The sequence below is a fragment of the Nerophis ophidion genome, linkage group LG25 (genome assembly GCF_033978795.1).
Source record: "Nerophis ophidion isolate RoL-2023_Sa linkage group LG25, RoL_Noph_v1.0, whole genome shotgun sequence".
Classification (NCBI taxonomy): domain Eukaryota; kingdom Metazoa; phylum Chordata; class Actinopteri; order Syngnathiformes; family Syngnathidae; genus Nerophis; species Nerophis ophidion.
In genome coordinates this window covers 23,772,313-23,787,432 of record NC_084635.1, presented here as the reverse complement: position 1 = coordinate 23,787,432, position 15,120 = coordinate 23,772,313, and the positions used below count along the sequence as shown (strand labels likewise).

The 15,120-nt window shown below is 38.2% G+C and overlaps 1 protein-coding gene across 3 annotated transcripts in view; it reads left to right on the top strand.

Annotated features, from left to right (window-relative positions):
- adamtsl5 (ADAMTS like 5) overlaps window positions 1-13,081 on the top strand; it is a 130,421-nt gene extending 117,340 nt beyond the window's left edge. For 2 of the 3 annotated variants that reach the window (XM_061887559.1, XM_061887557.1), the window contains exons 11-13: window positions 8,282-8,392; window positions 11,594-11,665; window positions 11,758-13,081. In XM_061887559.1, coding sequence (XP_061743543.1) covers window positions 8,282-8,392; window positions 11,594-11,665; window positions 11,758-12,095 — 521 coding nt within the window. In that variant the 3' untranslated portion in view covers window positions 12,096-13,081. The remainder of the gene's footprint in view (window positions 1-8,281; window positions 8,393-11,593; window positions 11,666-11,757) is intronic. The other variant, XM_061887558.1, reaches the window with a different exon arrangement.
- Window positions 13,082-15,120: the final 2,039 nt, after the last annotated feature.

Here is a 15,120-nt window from a genome sequence, read left to right as displayed (position 1 = left end):
ATATGCAAGAAATGGCTAGTTTTGGTTGTGTCGGCAACAACTTAAGCACCCAAAAGGCAGTTGACTTAAACCGCTTCCTTATCAACACATTTTTTGGATTCCTTAGTCTTCCGAACAACAACTCGACTTTTTGAATGTTCTACTTGAGTTTTCAGTCCCCCTAAATCAGTAGTAGGGAACCTATGGCTCTCGAGCCAGATGTGGCTCTTTTGATGACTGCATCTGGCTCTCAGAAAAATCTTAGCTGACGTTGCTTAACAAGATAAGTAATTAATAATTCCGCTGGTAATCACAGTGTTAAAAATAACGCTCAAAATATAAAACATTCTCATGCATTTGAATCCATCCATCCTTTTCTACCCCACCTGTTAAAGAAGTCGCATTAATGGTCAAAAGTATTTAATTTATTATTGGTTAGCTTCAGAACAACATAGTTGTTAAAAGAATAAGAGACTTATTTTACGCTAAAAATATTAGTCTTACTTAAAAATGCATGCATTTAGTTGTAATAATCAGGGAAAGTCCAAATAAAAGATGAGGCATAGAATTCTCTTGTCAGAGCGTGGGACGACACTGTACAAGGGTACAGTTCTGCGGGTTTCTCCTCATTGAGCTAAATTGAATCCTGTCTCTGTTTAATTCCTTGCTTTTTGTCTGTTTGATAGATGTTATCATTGTTTGAACCTGACAGTTGTATTCAGTGTTAAAAATATTAAATGGCTCTCACAGAAATACATTTAAAAATTTGTGGCTTTCATGGCTCTCTCAGCCAAATAGGTTCCTGACTCCTGCCCTAAATCCTTTTAAATGAAGTTCTAGATGACTGATGGGACCCTTGAATATTTAACCTTCTGTAGGATCACTGACGCCCTATGAACCATTCGGGGCAAAGGTCACACGCCATCATATCATCATATTAGTCTTCAGTGTCACATTACTGCACAAAGAAGGACTGGTGGTCTTCGAAGGTTGTTGTCATAGCAACATGTGTGTGGGCAAGAGGTTCAAATTAACGCACTGATACTTTTAGGAATAATATATACAAGGTAAACCCAGACAGTATCGTAATCAGAAAAAAAACTAACATTGTTTCTGCATTTCCTTTATATTACACACTTTTTGGGTTCATTATGGCAACACTAAATTGGCCCTAGTGTGTGAATGTGAGTGTGTATGGTTGTCCTTCTGTCTGTGTCGGCCTTGCGAGGAATTGGTGACTTGATAGGCTCCAGCCCCATTGAGACCCCGAAAGGGACAATCAGTTGAAAATGGATGTATTCACACTGCACAAAGTCAGTGTTCAAAAACAAGGAAAAAAAATACAAAAATTTGGGGTATTTTATTTGAACTAAGCAAAATTATCTGCCAATAGAACAAGAAAATTTGGCTTGTCAAGACATTCCAAAACAAGTAAAATTAGCTAACCTCAATGAGCCCAAAAATACCTTAAAATAAGTAAATTCTCACTAATAATAAGTGCACTTTTCTTGGTGGAAAAAAAATGTTAGACCTTTTTGCTCAAAGTGTTGAAACATATTATTAAATTAAGTAAATGCAAGGGGTGTAACAGTAAACACAAATTTCGGTTCGGTACGTACCTCGGTTTGGAGGTCACGGCTTGGTTCATTTTCGGTACAGTAAGAAAAAAACCAAATATAAATTTTTGGGTTATTTATTTACCATATTTGTAAACAATAGCTTTATCCTTTTAACATTGGGAACACTATAATAATTCTGCCCACGTTAATCCACATTAAACTGCCTCAAGTTGTTGCTCGGATTGAATAAAATGACAAAACTTTTCTTCGACATATAAAAAGTGCAACATTAAACAGTTTCAAGTCAACTCATCATGCTTAATTTATCACAACATTTGGGAAGCCTGTAGTTGATTTTTATTATGTAAATGTTATATTTTTATCAACATGTGATAGCAGGTACCCTGCCATTCAAAGCGTTTCTGTCCGTAAAACACACACGCACACACACACACACACCGCAAAATGAGCTAACGTTACGCCAAAAGCTAATTAGCCTTCACCTCAAGCCAGAACTGCGAGCGAGCTGAGCTGCAGTTTAAATTTCTAAAAGGTCAACGGGCTCATAGTGATGTTAGTAGTAGTTGACTGGGAGGTGTTCATTATCATTTGGGGAGAGCACGCTGCCTTATGCTCACCTGCTAAACACGTATCTGCTCGACGCTGAAGCATGCGCTCTGAATACGCACTCCTGAATGGCTGTTACTGCTCTGAATACGCACTGCTGATTGGCTGTTACCGCTATATACTGTATGTAGCCAATCAGATGGTTGTGTGGTTGGGACAATGCTGGGTGCTGACACAGAGGCAGAAGAAGCAAAGCAGCTTGTTTAGCTTGGAAACTCATTCAACCGAAACCCCCGTACCAAAACGGTTCAATACAAATACACGTACCGTTACACCCCTAGTGGCATTATCTTGACATAATGAAATGCACTAGGCATTACATTTCTTGAAAGCAGCACACTTATACTAGAAACTAAGTTATTGTTCTTAATGGAAAGGCAACAAGGCAATCGCTTTTTAATCTCGGGGTCTCCTAGCCGCTCGGGCAAATCATATGGTCTAAAAATGCATTTTCCCATCTACAACATGACATCATCGCGCCAAGTGTGTGCTCTTTCAGTCAATTAATGCGCATATATAGAGCCCAACCCCCGGCCCAAACATTTTTAATTGTGATTTTGAAAAATTTATCTGAGCGTGCATGATCTATTTCTGTTCAAAATTGTTAGAAATGTTAAATGTTGAAATATTAACTGTCACTTTACTCTACTGTGCTAACTGTACTACTATAGGAGTATGTGTTTTTTATTGTTTCATTGAAAATAAAACACCAAAGTCCACTTGGATGTCATCTGTTTCAATTATAAGACACAATTGTGTCAAAGTCATGATTTTTTTTTTCATGCTTGAAATAATTATTGCTTTATAAAAAGTAGTTTTATACTTGTGAGTGTTGATGACACAGCTTTACAACAGTTGATATTTTAGTTTCAAGCATGTTTTACCCAAAATAGGTCATAAAATCTCAGCAACAAGCTGTAATATCTTACAGAGATCATTTAGGACCAAAACCCTTAAAACAAGTAAAGCACTCTCACATAAAATTTGCTTATTGAGAAGAATTATCTTATCAGACAGAAATCAAGCAAAAACCACCCTTATCCAGATTTCAGTTTTTGTAGTGTAGTTTGTAGTAACATTTTGATTTGTGCCATGTCTGTATCGTCGGTTAGTAAAAAGGGCCACAGAAAAAAGTCTCATTAAAATGCAAAATGTTAATCTGACGGCTGTTTGCTACCTCTGAAGAATGCATCTGTTTTGTTTCTTGTGAAGCCTGCAGTGCACGTGTGCTCCTCTCGATGTTCTTACAACCGCATGGAAATGTGAACACAGCCTGAGGAATTGTGCTCTCCGTCACAATCGATCCAACAGTTTGCACATGTAGTCCGACGCTTGTATTTAAAGGCCTACTGAAACCCACTACTACCCACCGCGCAGTCTGATAGTTTATATATCAATGATGAAATATTAACATTGCAACACATGCCGATACGGCCTTTTTAGTTTACTAAATTGCAATTTTAAATTTCCCGGGACTTTTTTCTTGAAAACGTCACGTAATGATGACGTGAACGCGTGACGTCACGGGCTGTTATGAATATGAGCGCTGCGCACACACACAGCTAAAAGTCGTCTGCTTTAACCGCATAATTACACAGTATTTTGGACATCTGTGTTGCTGAATCTTTTGCAATTTGTTCAATTAATATTGGAGAAGTCAAAGTAGAAAGATGGAGTTGGGAAGCTTTAGCCACACAAACACACGGTGATTCCTTGTTTGAAATTCACGGAGGTGAAACTATAGTATGGATCACAGCGGACATGGATCCCGACTACATGTCAACCAGCAGGTTTCGGTGAGAAAATTGTGGTTAAAAAGTCGCCTCTTACCGGATATCAGGTGAGTTTGTGCCGTCCGTACAGCTGCCGTCGACTTCCCCGAGACACTGCGCTTCAACACCCGGCCGTGGACGTACACCTCCGACTATCAGGTACTGTTAAACTCACTAAAACACTAGCAACACAATAGAAAAAGAAAGGATTTCCCAGAATTATCCTAGTAAATGTCTCTAAAAACATATGAATCTGTCTCAATGCAACGCGATTGCAATCACGTTTTTTTTTTTTAACTTGTTTTTTAAATTATTTTTTTTCTAGTCCGTCGCTATCAATATCTTCAAACACGAATCTTTCCTCCTCGCTCAAATTAATGGGGAAATTGTCGTTTTCTCGGTCTGAATAGCTGTTTTTATTGGAGGCTCCCATTAAAATCAATGTGAATATGTGAGGAGCCATCAAACATGTGACGTCATCGTCTGCGACTTCCGGAAAGGCAGGGCTTTTCTCCAGTTGCAAACTTTATCATGGATGTTCTCTACTAAATCTTTTCAGCAAAAATATGGCAATATCGCGAAATGATCAAGTATGACACATAGAATGGACCTGCTATCCCCGTTTCAATAAGAAAATCTAATTTCAGTAGGCCTTTAATATGATCATCCCAAAAAACAGTTCCAATTCTACAAACACAGAAATATTCCAAAACCAAAAACACACAAACACCATGAAACACATGGAAAGGGAAAAGCCAGCCCATTAAAAAGGCTGCAATCACAAAAACACTGCAAGATTTAAACAACAAAAGCTGTAAATGCCAAAATTACATGACATATTAAAAAAAAACTGATTATAGCAAGTCTTTGACAATGACAAAGGAAAATTTACCTTTTTAATTTTACAATTATATTCTGGGCTTCTACTTGTTCATTTAATAACACTTATCCCTTGGGTCTGCTGCCTCTAGTTGCCATCCATCCCTCCATTTTCTACCGCTTGTCCCTCTCAGGTTGTGGGGAGTGCTGGAGTCTATCCCAGCTGCACTGGTTGCCAACAAAAAAAAAAAATATTGGACATCTTAGGCCTGATCTACCAAGGATTTGCATGTTTTCCTGAGGAACCTCTCCTGAAGTAATCAATAAAGTACTATCCATCTATCTATCTATCTATCTATCTATCTATCTAGCTATCTATCTATCTATCTATCTATCTATCTATCTATCTATCTATCTATCTATCTATTAAAACAGTGGTTCTCAACCTTTTTTCAGTGATGTACCCCCTGTGAACATTTTTTTATTTCAAGTACCCCCTCATCAGAGCAAAGCATTTCTGGTTGGAAAAAAGAGATAAAGAAGTAAAATACAGCACTATGTCATCAGTTTCTGATGTATTAAATTGTATAACAGTGCAAAATATTGCCCATTTTTAGTGGTCTTTCTTGAACTAAAAAGATATAAAAATAACTAAAAACTTGTTGAAAAATAAATAAGTGATTCAATTATAAATAAAGATTTCTACACATAGAAGTAATCATCAACTTAAAGTGCCCTCTTTGGGGATTGTAATAGAGATCCATCTGGATTCATGGACTTAATTCTAAACATTTCTTCACAGAAAATGAAATATTTAACATCAATATTTATGGAACATGTCCACAAAAAAATCTGTCAACACTGAATATTGCATTGTTGCATTTCTTTTCACAGTTTATGTGTCACGAAGTGGTGGTGACGAACCTCAAGATGCAGAGATGACAGGCCTGGAAAATTAAAACATGGCTTTAATGTTAAAAAAAAAGGCAAGGAAAACACAAACTAGAAATCAGGATGTAGCAAACAGGAACAAAAGTCAGGATCCAGGAAATAGCTCTCAGCTTCCAAAAAAAAGGCAGTCCGCAGCATACAGCAAACAATACTCCAGCGCTCACTGGAGGGCAAGACAGGTTTAAATAATGCCTCTGATTAATGCTCAGGCAGCAGGTGAGCGGGTGAACACTAATCAGAAGCAGGTGGAAATAAAAAGGAACCATGGTAACGAAAACAAACAAGGGTGCACAAAAAACAGGAACCGAAGGAGTTTTAGATTGAAAATAAAAAACATAATCCAGACCACAGATCATGACATTATGAACTTACATTCATATTTTGTTGAAGTATTATTCAATAAATATATTTCTAAAGGATTTTTGAATTGTTGCTATTTTTAGAATATTTTTTTAAAAATCCCACGTACCCCTTGGCATACCTTCAAGTACCCCCAGGGGTACGCGCACCCCCATTTGAGAACCACTGTATTAAAACACCCAAAGCTGATTTGATCCACTAAACTTGTGTGCATAGGATTCCGTCTCTTAAGTGAGCAGAATAAGGAGTGCAATCCATTTAGTGTGTCTGTCTTCATGAATATGCAGAATATATGTTGATCATGATCACAATACTGGCCGCAAAAGATGCACATTTCATTATTTATCGCACGCAAAATTTAGTTCGAAATTTTCTGTGGCCACTGTTTCGTTTTACAGTATGCTTGTCAACATATGGACTGTAAAAAATGAACATATTAGACATATTGTCTATATTCAGCAATACCGTTTTATAGCTGCTGCATAATAAAGCCCCTTATTGTCCGTTCCTGTCCACCTACTGTCTTTTTTTTTTTTGCCTTTTTTTGTGCGAAACGATTGAAGAAAGGTTGATTGGCAACACTAAATTGGCCCCAGTGTGTGAGTGTGAATGTTTTCTGTCTATCTCTGTTGGCCCTGGAATGAGGTAGCATATTGTGTGTACACCGCCTTCCGTCCAAATTCAGCTGTGATAGGCTCCAGCACCCCCAACGACTCCAAAAGGGACAAGCTGTAGAAAATGGATGGATCGATGGATATATTTTTATCACTATTTGATTCAAACCTTGAATTTAATTGGGTGCATGTTTATGAGAAACTGTCATGTCTTTGTGATCATGTTTTATTTAGTTGTGTTAGATTACTTCAAGACTCCATTAGTTCCTGTTTTTTCACTCCATTGTTTTGTTTCCATGCCTACCAATCAGTTCACCTGTCCTCACGACTCACGCACCTGCTTTCAAGCACCACAGCACTATTTAAGCCTGAAGTTGCCAGGCAGTCAGCCTGGCGACATCATCCTCTACACACCCTTGCTCCATGCTGATGATCCATGCTCTTTTCTCGTTCCCTGTGAATTTTGTTTTTTCATGCCATAGTTTGTTTTGTTTTATGTCCATAGTTTATGTTGTAGTCATATTTTTGTTTCATAGCCAAGTTTTTGTACCTCCTCTGTGAGCGCCTTTCGTTTGTTCCTTTTTTTGAGTTAAGATTAAAATATGTCGTTACCTTCATAATTTGTCCGATCCAGTCGCTTTGCACCTCGGGAAAACAAACCACACCATAGTCCAAGTCCTTACAGAAACCAATTGTTCAATATAGCATGTATCTATATTTTTGTACAATTTTGAACAACTTTTTTCCAGGATATATTTTTGGATTAAAAACATTAACATTTATTATTTATATTGTTAATATTATTGATATTGTTGTTTTTTGTTCCTTTTTTGAGTATTGTATTTGTATGTCTTCTCAATTGCTTTGTAAATTTCTATCCCAAGTTTTGAAGCTTGGGACTGGGTTGGACCTTTTTCAGATTGGTTAACATTCTGTGATTTTTGTATATAATTTTTTTTTTTTGTATATATTTAAAAAAATACTTTTTGTCGACCAACACTGCACATATAAGTTGTACGTCGGCAGCCAGGACACGTTTTTGTAATCTGTGGTATTGTAATTTATACAGCAAGTGATTTATTACGAGAATTGTGTTGAATCGTGAATTGATTCTGAATCAAATCGCCACTCCAAGAATCGGAATCAAATCTAATCGTGAGTTGTCCAAAAATTCCCACTTTTAGTGAGTTGTATAAAAATCAGTTTACATTTTATTAGTTGCATTAATAATAATTAATAACGTGAATAACATTATTGAATACAGTTTGCATGGCCCTATTGAATGTGCGCAATATGTATTATTGTATGTATTTTCATTAGTTTTTTTGTAGCTGTATGTAGAAATGGGGCTGCTGAAGTAGCAGCTAGTTGCATCAGCTCTGTGCTCTTTTAATGTATTTTATATCCTTTTTGTTCTTTAATGTTTTCCTCTGGTTTTTATGTGTTTTACCTTATTTTTCTGGACGTTTAGAATATTCACTGCAACCACATCATTTCCCTATTGTGGGATGATAAACGTCTATCCTCTCTTTTCCTCTACTACGAAATTATAATGTAAAACATTTAATCACACCAATGGGCATGTGATTTATTTTTTAAGCAGCATTCAGAAGGCCTGTGAAGGCACCACGCCAACCTGCACACGCCATCCTGCCTCGCCTGGAAAGAGAGGAGAGCCACAGGAACCGCCTACCTCAGCCCTCGCCTGGAAGTAAGTTGATCAGGTCCATTTACCCAACCTGAGGTACACAATTAAAATATGACATCATTGTCATGAGTGACAGCGCAACAGGGCTACCTTTGCAAAAGTATTGAGACACCTGACCATGATTACCAATACGGGAAATAATCAAGGCTATAATCCCTGATGTGCTGGCTCACCAGCTTCTAGGTCAGTATGTTCTAATTTACTCCAAAGGTAAATGGGTAAATATGACTCCAAGTAGGGCTGGGCGATATGGCCTTTTATTAATATCTCAATATTTTTAGGCCATATCACCATACAGGATATTTATCTCGATATTTTGCCTTAGCCTTGAATGAACACTTGATGATATAATAACAGCAGTATGATGATTATATGTGTCTACATTCTTCTTCATACTGCATTAATATATGCAAAAAATGTTTACTTTCATGCAGAGAGGGAAATCAGAACAAGTCAATTGACCAAAAGTGTATTTATTAAACAATTATTAAGCAGTGGCACACACATTCATGACATTTCAAAACAGAAAGTGCAAGATTGTCAGAGACATTTTAAAACAAGCTATGAGTGCACTTTTGTACATGATGTCACTGAGATGACGTATCATAACAACACTAAATCAAAGTGCACTTTTTGTACAGAACGCCACTACAATAGTTTAAAACAAATAAAGTGCACTTTTGTGCATGATGTCACAAGATATTTCACTAATTGTAAAAAAAAAAAAAAAGAGCTGCATAATAGGAAATCAAATAGTATATGTCCTTCGCTATGTGGTAGGTTCCTGCAGACATGATCTCCTTCTGTTGTTGACTATTTTTTCATAAGATGTTGATGTGGAAATGGTGGCTTGGGCATTTTGTCGGTTGTGGCATCGAACGGAGATGTTGAAATGCGGAGTTTCAAGCACTCGTAATTCTCTAGCGCAGTGGTTCTCAACCTTTTGTCAGTGATGTACCTCTGAACATGTTTTTAATCGAAGTACCCCCTATTCAGAGCAAAGCATTTTTGTTTGAAAAAAAGAGATAAAGAAGTAAAATACAGCACTATGTCATCAGTTTCTGATTCATTAAATTGTTTAAGAGTGCAAAATATTGCTCATTTGTAGTGGTCTTTCTTGAACTATTTTGAATAAAAAGGAATAAAAATAACTAAAAACTTGTTGAAAAATAAACAAGTGATTCACTTATAAATAAAGATTTCTACACATAGAAGTAATCATCAACTTAAAGTGCCCTCTTTGGGGATTGTAATAGAGATCCATCTGGATTCATGAACTTAATTCTAAACATTTCTTCACAAAAAAAGATATCTTTAACATCAATATTTATGGAACATGTCCACAAAAAATCTAGCTGTCAACACTGAATATTGCATTGTTGCATTTCTTTTCTCCGTTTATGAACTTACATTCATATTTTGTTGAAGTATTATTCAATAAATATATTTATATAGGATTTTGAATTGCTGCTTTTTTTTTAACATTTTTAAAAAATTTCACGTACCCCTTGGTATACCTTCAATTACCCCAAGGGGTACGCCCCCATTTGAGAACCACTGCTCTAGCGGGTGACTTTTCAAATGATGCTACATTAGCAGTGGTGCTACTTTTTGTAGCAACGCTTTTGCCGCATATTTGTAAAACATCTTCCCACTTGAGGTACCTTGAGGTACCAGCATCTTCAAATCCGAGGCCATGGTTCTCAGCATGAAACCGATGGTTCGTACAGTCCAGGTAGAAAACGAGACTGTCCCAGGTGGAGGAGTTTAAGTATCTTGGGGACTTGTTCACGAGTGAAGGAAAGATGGAGATGGAAATCAGCCGGAGAATCAGAGCAGCTGGGGCAGTATTGCAGTCTCTCTGCCGCACAACAATGCAATATTCAGTGTTGACAGCTAGATTGTTAAAGATTTCTTTTTTGTGAAGCAATGCTTAGAATTAAGTTCATGAATCCAGATGGATCTCTATTACAATCCCCAAAGAGGGCACTTTAAGTTGATGATTACTTCTATGTGTAGAAATCTTTATTTATAATTGAATCACTTTTGGCTTCACGGTGGCAGAGGGGTTAGTGCGTCTGCCTCACCATACAAAGGTCCTGCAGTCCTGGGTTCAATCCCAGGCTCGGGATCTTTCTGTGTGGAGTTTGCATGTTCTCCCCGTGAATGCGTGGGTTCCCCCCGGGTACTCCGGCTTCCTCCCACCTCCAAAGACATGCACCTGGGGATAGGTTGATTGGCAACACTAAATTGGCCCTAGTGTGTGAATGTGAGTGTGAATGTTGTCTGTCTATCTGTGTTGGCCCTGAGATGAGGTAGCGACTTGTCCAAGGTGTACCCCGCCTTCCGCCCGATTGTAGCTGAGATAGGCGCCAGCGCCTCCCGCGACCCCAAAAGGGAATAAGCGGTAGAAAATGGATGGATGAATCACTTGTTTATTTTTCAACAAGTTTTTAGTTATTTTTATATCTTTTTTTCCAAATTGTTCAAGAAAGACAACTAAAAATGAGCAATATTTTGCACTGTTATACTATTTAATAAATCAGAAACTGATGACATAGTGCTGTATTTTACTTCTTTATCTCTTTTTTTCAACCAAAAATGCTTTGCTCTGATTAGGAGGTACTTTAAATAAATAAAAATTCACAGGGGGTACATCACTGAAAAAAGGTTGAGAACCACTGCTATAAAGGCTGCATAGAGAAGTGCAGTGAAATAATTTTAGTGCACAATTGTATTTAATTATTTATTTTTCTTAACGTACGAAGTGATGAATAACTTGCTTTGTGAAATCATAAGCAGCTTTTTAGAATGTATGTTAATGTTTTTATCATTTTATCAAGGTTCTCATAGTCATCATTGTCACCGACGTCCCACTGGGTGTGAGTTTTCCTTGCCCTTATGTGGGCCTACCGAGGATGTCGTAGTGGTTTGTGCAGCCCTTTGAGACACTAGTGATTTAGGGCTATATAAGTAAAAATTGATTGATTGATTGATTGATCATGATCAAATTGTATGCAGTGTATGCAAATGTTCTGTTAAATGCATTGAGTGTTATTTTTTTTGGTGGGAGGCAGTTTGCACATTATTTCCAGGCTTTTGCGGGCCAAATAAAACAATATGGCGGGCCATGAATTTGACACATGGTTAAAAAATATGAAATAAAGAGGAGATGAGATTGTTTATGCTCACTGTGTCCTGCAGGGAATTGTGGGAAATGTCGACGAGTTAAAGGTCGAAGAGAGCGCCAGAAGCAGTATTGCCAAAAAGATTTTGGTAAGTCCGGAGGTTTTTTGTTTCGTCAACAAATAGCGACAGAAACTCAAAAAAACCCACAAATACTAAAATGTAGTTCCACACCAAATCAGTTTTCCGTGCCAGAGTCCTGGGGAAGCTGTACAGAGGAGTGGAGACGCGTTACGACGTCCAGATCCTTCACACGTACCGTAACACCTTCCGCCTGGAGCACCGGGAGTTCCTGTGGGCCCCCAGCCTGTGCGACTGCCCCCACCTGGAGCGAGGCAAGCAGTACATACTGATGGTGCGCCGACACGTCAACTACGAGCGTACGCTGAACCGCATCCTGCTGGAGGAGGACAGCTACGTGGTGCCGTACAGACCCCGGGAGGACCAGCTGCTGCGGCCTCTGGAGACCCTGTGCAGCAACACGGGACCCGCACGTGCTGGGACTTCGCACCCGGCTTAGAGGGCTTCGGCCTTTGCCGAGCAGGACCTTCATTGTCTGCTGCCGCTGAAGGTAAACCACACGTGGACGGAGGTCTCCACCCATAGAAACCAAAGAGACTCCATGTTTATTTAAACGCCTGCATGGCTGACTGTGTAACATTAAGAGCACTTTAGGTGAGGCCTGCTCTGCTGCCACCTGCAAACCTTTGCCAAAAAGCATTTACTCAAAAATGCTGGTTTGATAAATATATTGCATTTTATACCATATTATTTTTTTGTGTAAGAGGAAAATCCACCTCAGCACTATTACTGTACACCTAAAGTACCATTTAAAAATGGTTCATAACATTTTGCATCAAATTATTTATTATGTAATGTCTGATCGTGTAGTCCAGTGATTATCAAACTTTGGGGTGGATAAACTACGGCGGACAGGCCACATGCAGAACCTTGGTCCCTTTAATCCAAATATTGTAACAGAATTGAGCAAAGATCTGTTTTGAGAAATTGCCACAACAAAACTGGCAATTCTCAAAACTTAAAGGCACTGGCAAAAAATGGGTGATCAACAACACAGTTTCCACTAAATGAGAATGTAACCCTTTAATTCCATTTTTATGTTTCTTTGATGTTCTGATACGATATTGTTGAAAATAGATGTACAAACCCTGTTTCCATATGAGTTGGGAAATTGTGTTAGATGTAAATATAAACAGAATACAATGATTTGCAAATCCTTTTCAACCCATATTCAATTGAGTGCACTACAAAGACAAGATATTTGATGTTCAAACTCATAAACTTTATTTTTTTTGTTGCAAATAATCATTAACTTAGAATTTCATGGCTGCAACACATGCCAAAGTAGTTGGGAAAGGGCATGTTCACCACTGTGTTACATCACCTTTTCTTTTAACAACACTCAATAAACGTTTGGGAACTGAGGAAACTAATTGTTCCTGAGCTCATGTGGTGATATCCTTTAGAGGTTGATGTCTGTTTTTGATACAGCTGCCATGCAAGGCGCCAACCAGCACCCATCAGGAGCAAGGGTGAAGTGTCTTGCTCAGGACACAACGGACGTGACGAGGTTGGTACTAGGTGGGATTTGAACCAGGGACCCTCGGGTTGCGCACGGCCACTCTCCCACTGCGTCTTTGTAGCATATTCAACTGAATATGGGTTGAAAATGATTTGCAAATCATTATATTCCGTTTATATTTACATCTAACACAATTTCCCAACTCATATGGAAACGGGGTTTGTATTATAATTAAAATAGCCCATGTTTGAGAAGCTTACTCTTAGTTCCAACAGATATGATATGCTTTCAAATGTGCTGACCGGCCCTGTTTGTCAAATTTCAAAAGCAATTGTGGCCCCTGAGCCAAAAGGTTTGCCCACCCCAGACTTAATGAATTATTCAAACACAGTGTTACTGTTTAAACTTTGTGTTACGTTAAAGTGGGCAAAAATGTTAAATATACATTTTAAATAAAACTTCTGTCGTGTTTTTAATGAATACTTAGGCCTGCTGTGCTACTGTGTGTTTAATGTTGGGTCATTATGGTGGTACTTGACTTGTGAGCTTCCACCATAATAACTAGGAGCCCTATTTGCAAGTTCAATGATATTAGTCATGTGGTACATTCATAACAAGACGGCACACTATTTGGCAAGGAGGAGGTGGTTCTTGGACCAGTATTATCAATGCCTGACAAGTGTTAACGTTTTAAATAACAAACTTTTTATTAACACTATATAAAGTGATGTTATTATTATTACAGTGTAACACGTTTATAATGACAAACGTGTTCGCCTTGTCAATAAAAAGTGCCTGTTAGTCGACATCGATAACCACTTTTGTTGACATTAATTTTTTGGCCCATTTATCTCGACATGTGTTTGTTTGTCTTTAACATCATGAATTAAAAAAAAGATTTGTAGTGGGCGTATAACGATAAACGGTATTAATGACAACCACGATAAAACTCTCAACAGTTAGTATTGCGGTTTGAAATAAAAAGCGCCGATGACAACCGCACTTCGATAAACTCACCGGCTGATTGCCGCCAACTCCCTAGATTGAACGCTAACATGAAAACAAGATGCAGTAACATTTTTCCCCATTAAAAAAAAATCCCATACCAAAATATAAACCTGTATAAATGCATTGCTGTCTGAGCAACTGTAATATTTAAAGGCCTACTAAAATGAGATTTTCTTATTCAAACGGGGATAGCAGGTCCATTCTATGTGTCATACTTGATCATTTCACGATATTGCCATATTTTTGCTGAAAGGATTTAGTAGAGAACATCGACGATAAAGTTCGCAACTTTTGGTCGCTAATAGAAAAGCCTTGGCTGTACAGGAAGTAGCAGACAATGTGCGTGTGACGTCACGGGCTGTAGAGCTCCTCACAGTCTCACATTGTTTACAATCATAGCCACCAGCAGCAAGAGTGATTCGGACCGAGAAAGCGACAATTTCCCCATTAATTTGAGCGAGGATGAAAGATTCGTGGATGAGGAAAGTTAGAGTGAAGCAGTAGAAAAAAATAAAAAATTAAAAAAGGCGACGGCATTGGGAGCAATTCAGATGTTATTAGACACATTTACTAGGATAATTCTGGAAAATCCCTTATCTGCATATTGTGTTACTAGTGTTTTAGTGAGATTATATAGTCATATCTGAAAGTCGGAGGGGTGTGGTGACCGCCAGTGTCTCTGAGGGAAGCCATGGAGGAGCCAAGAAAGTCGCAGCTGCCTCTTGACAGCTGCAGGAGGAACGACACAAGCTCCGCTCATGTCTCCGGTAAGAGCCGACTTATTATCATCAATTTTCTCACCGAAACCTGCCGGTGGACATGTGATAGAGAAACATGTTCGCTTGACTGCTCTGTTCCATATTAAAGCTTCATAACAAACAAAGAAACACCGGCCGTGTTTTGGTTGCTAAAGGCAGCTGCAATCCACCGCTTTCCACCAACAACATTGTTCTTTATAGTCTCCATTATTAATTGAACAAATTGCAAACGATTC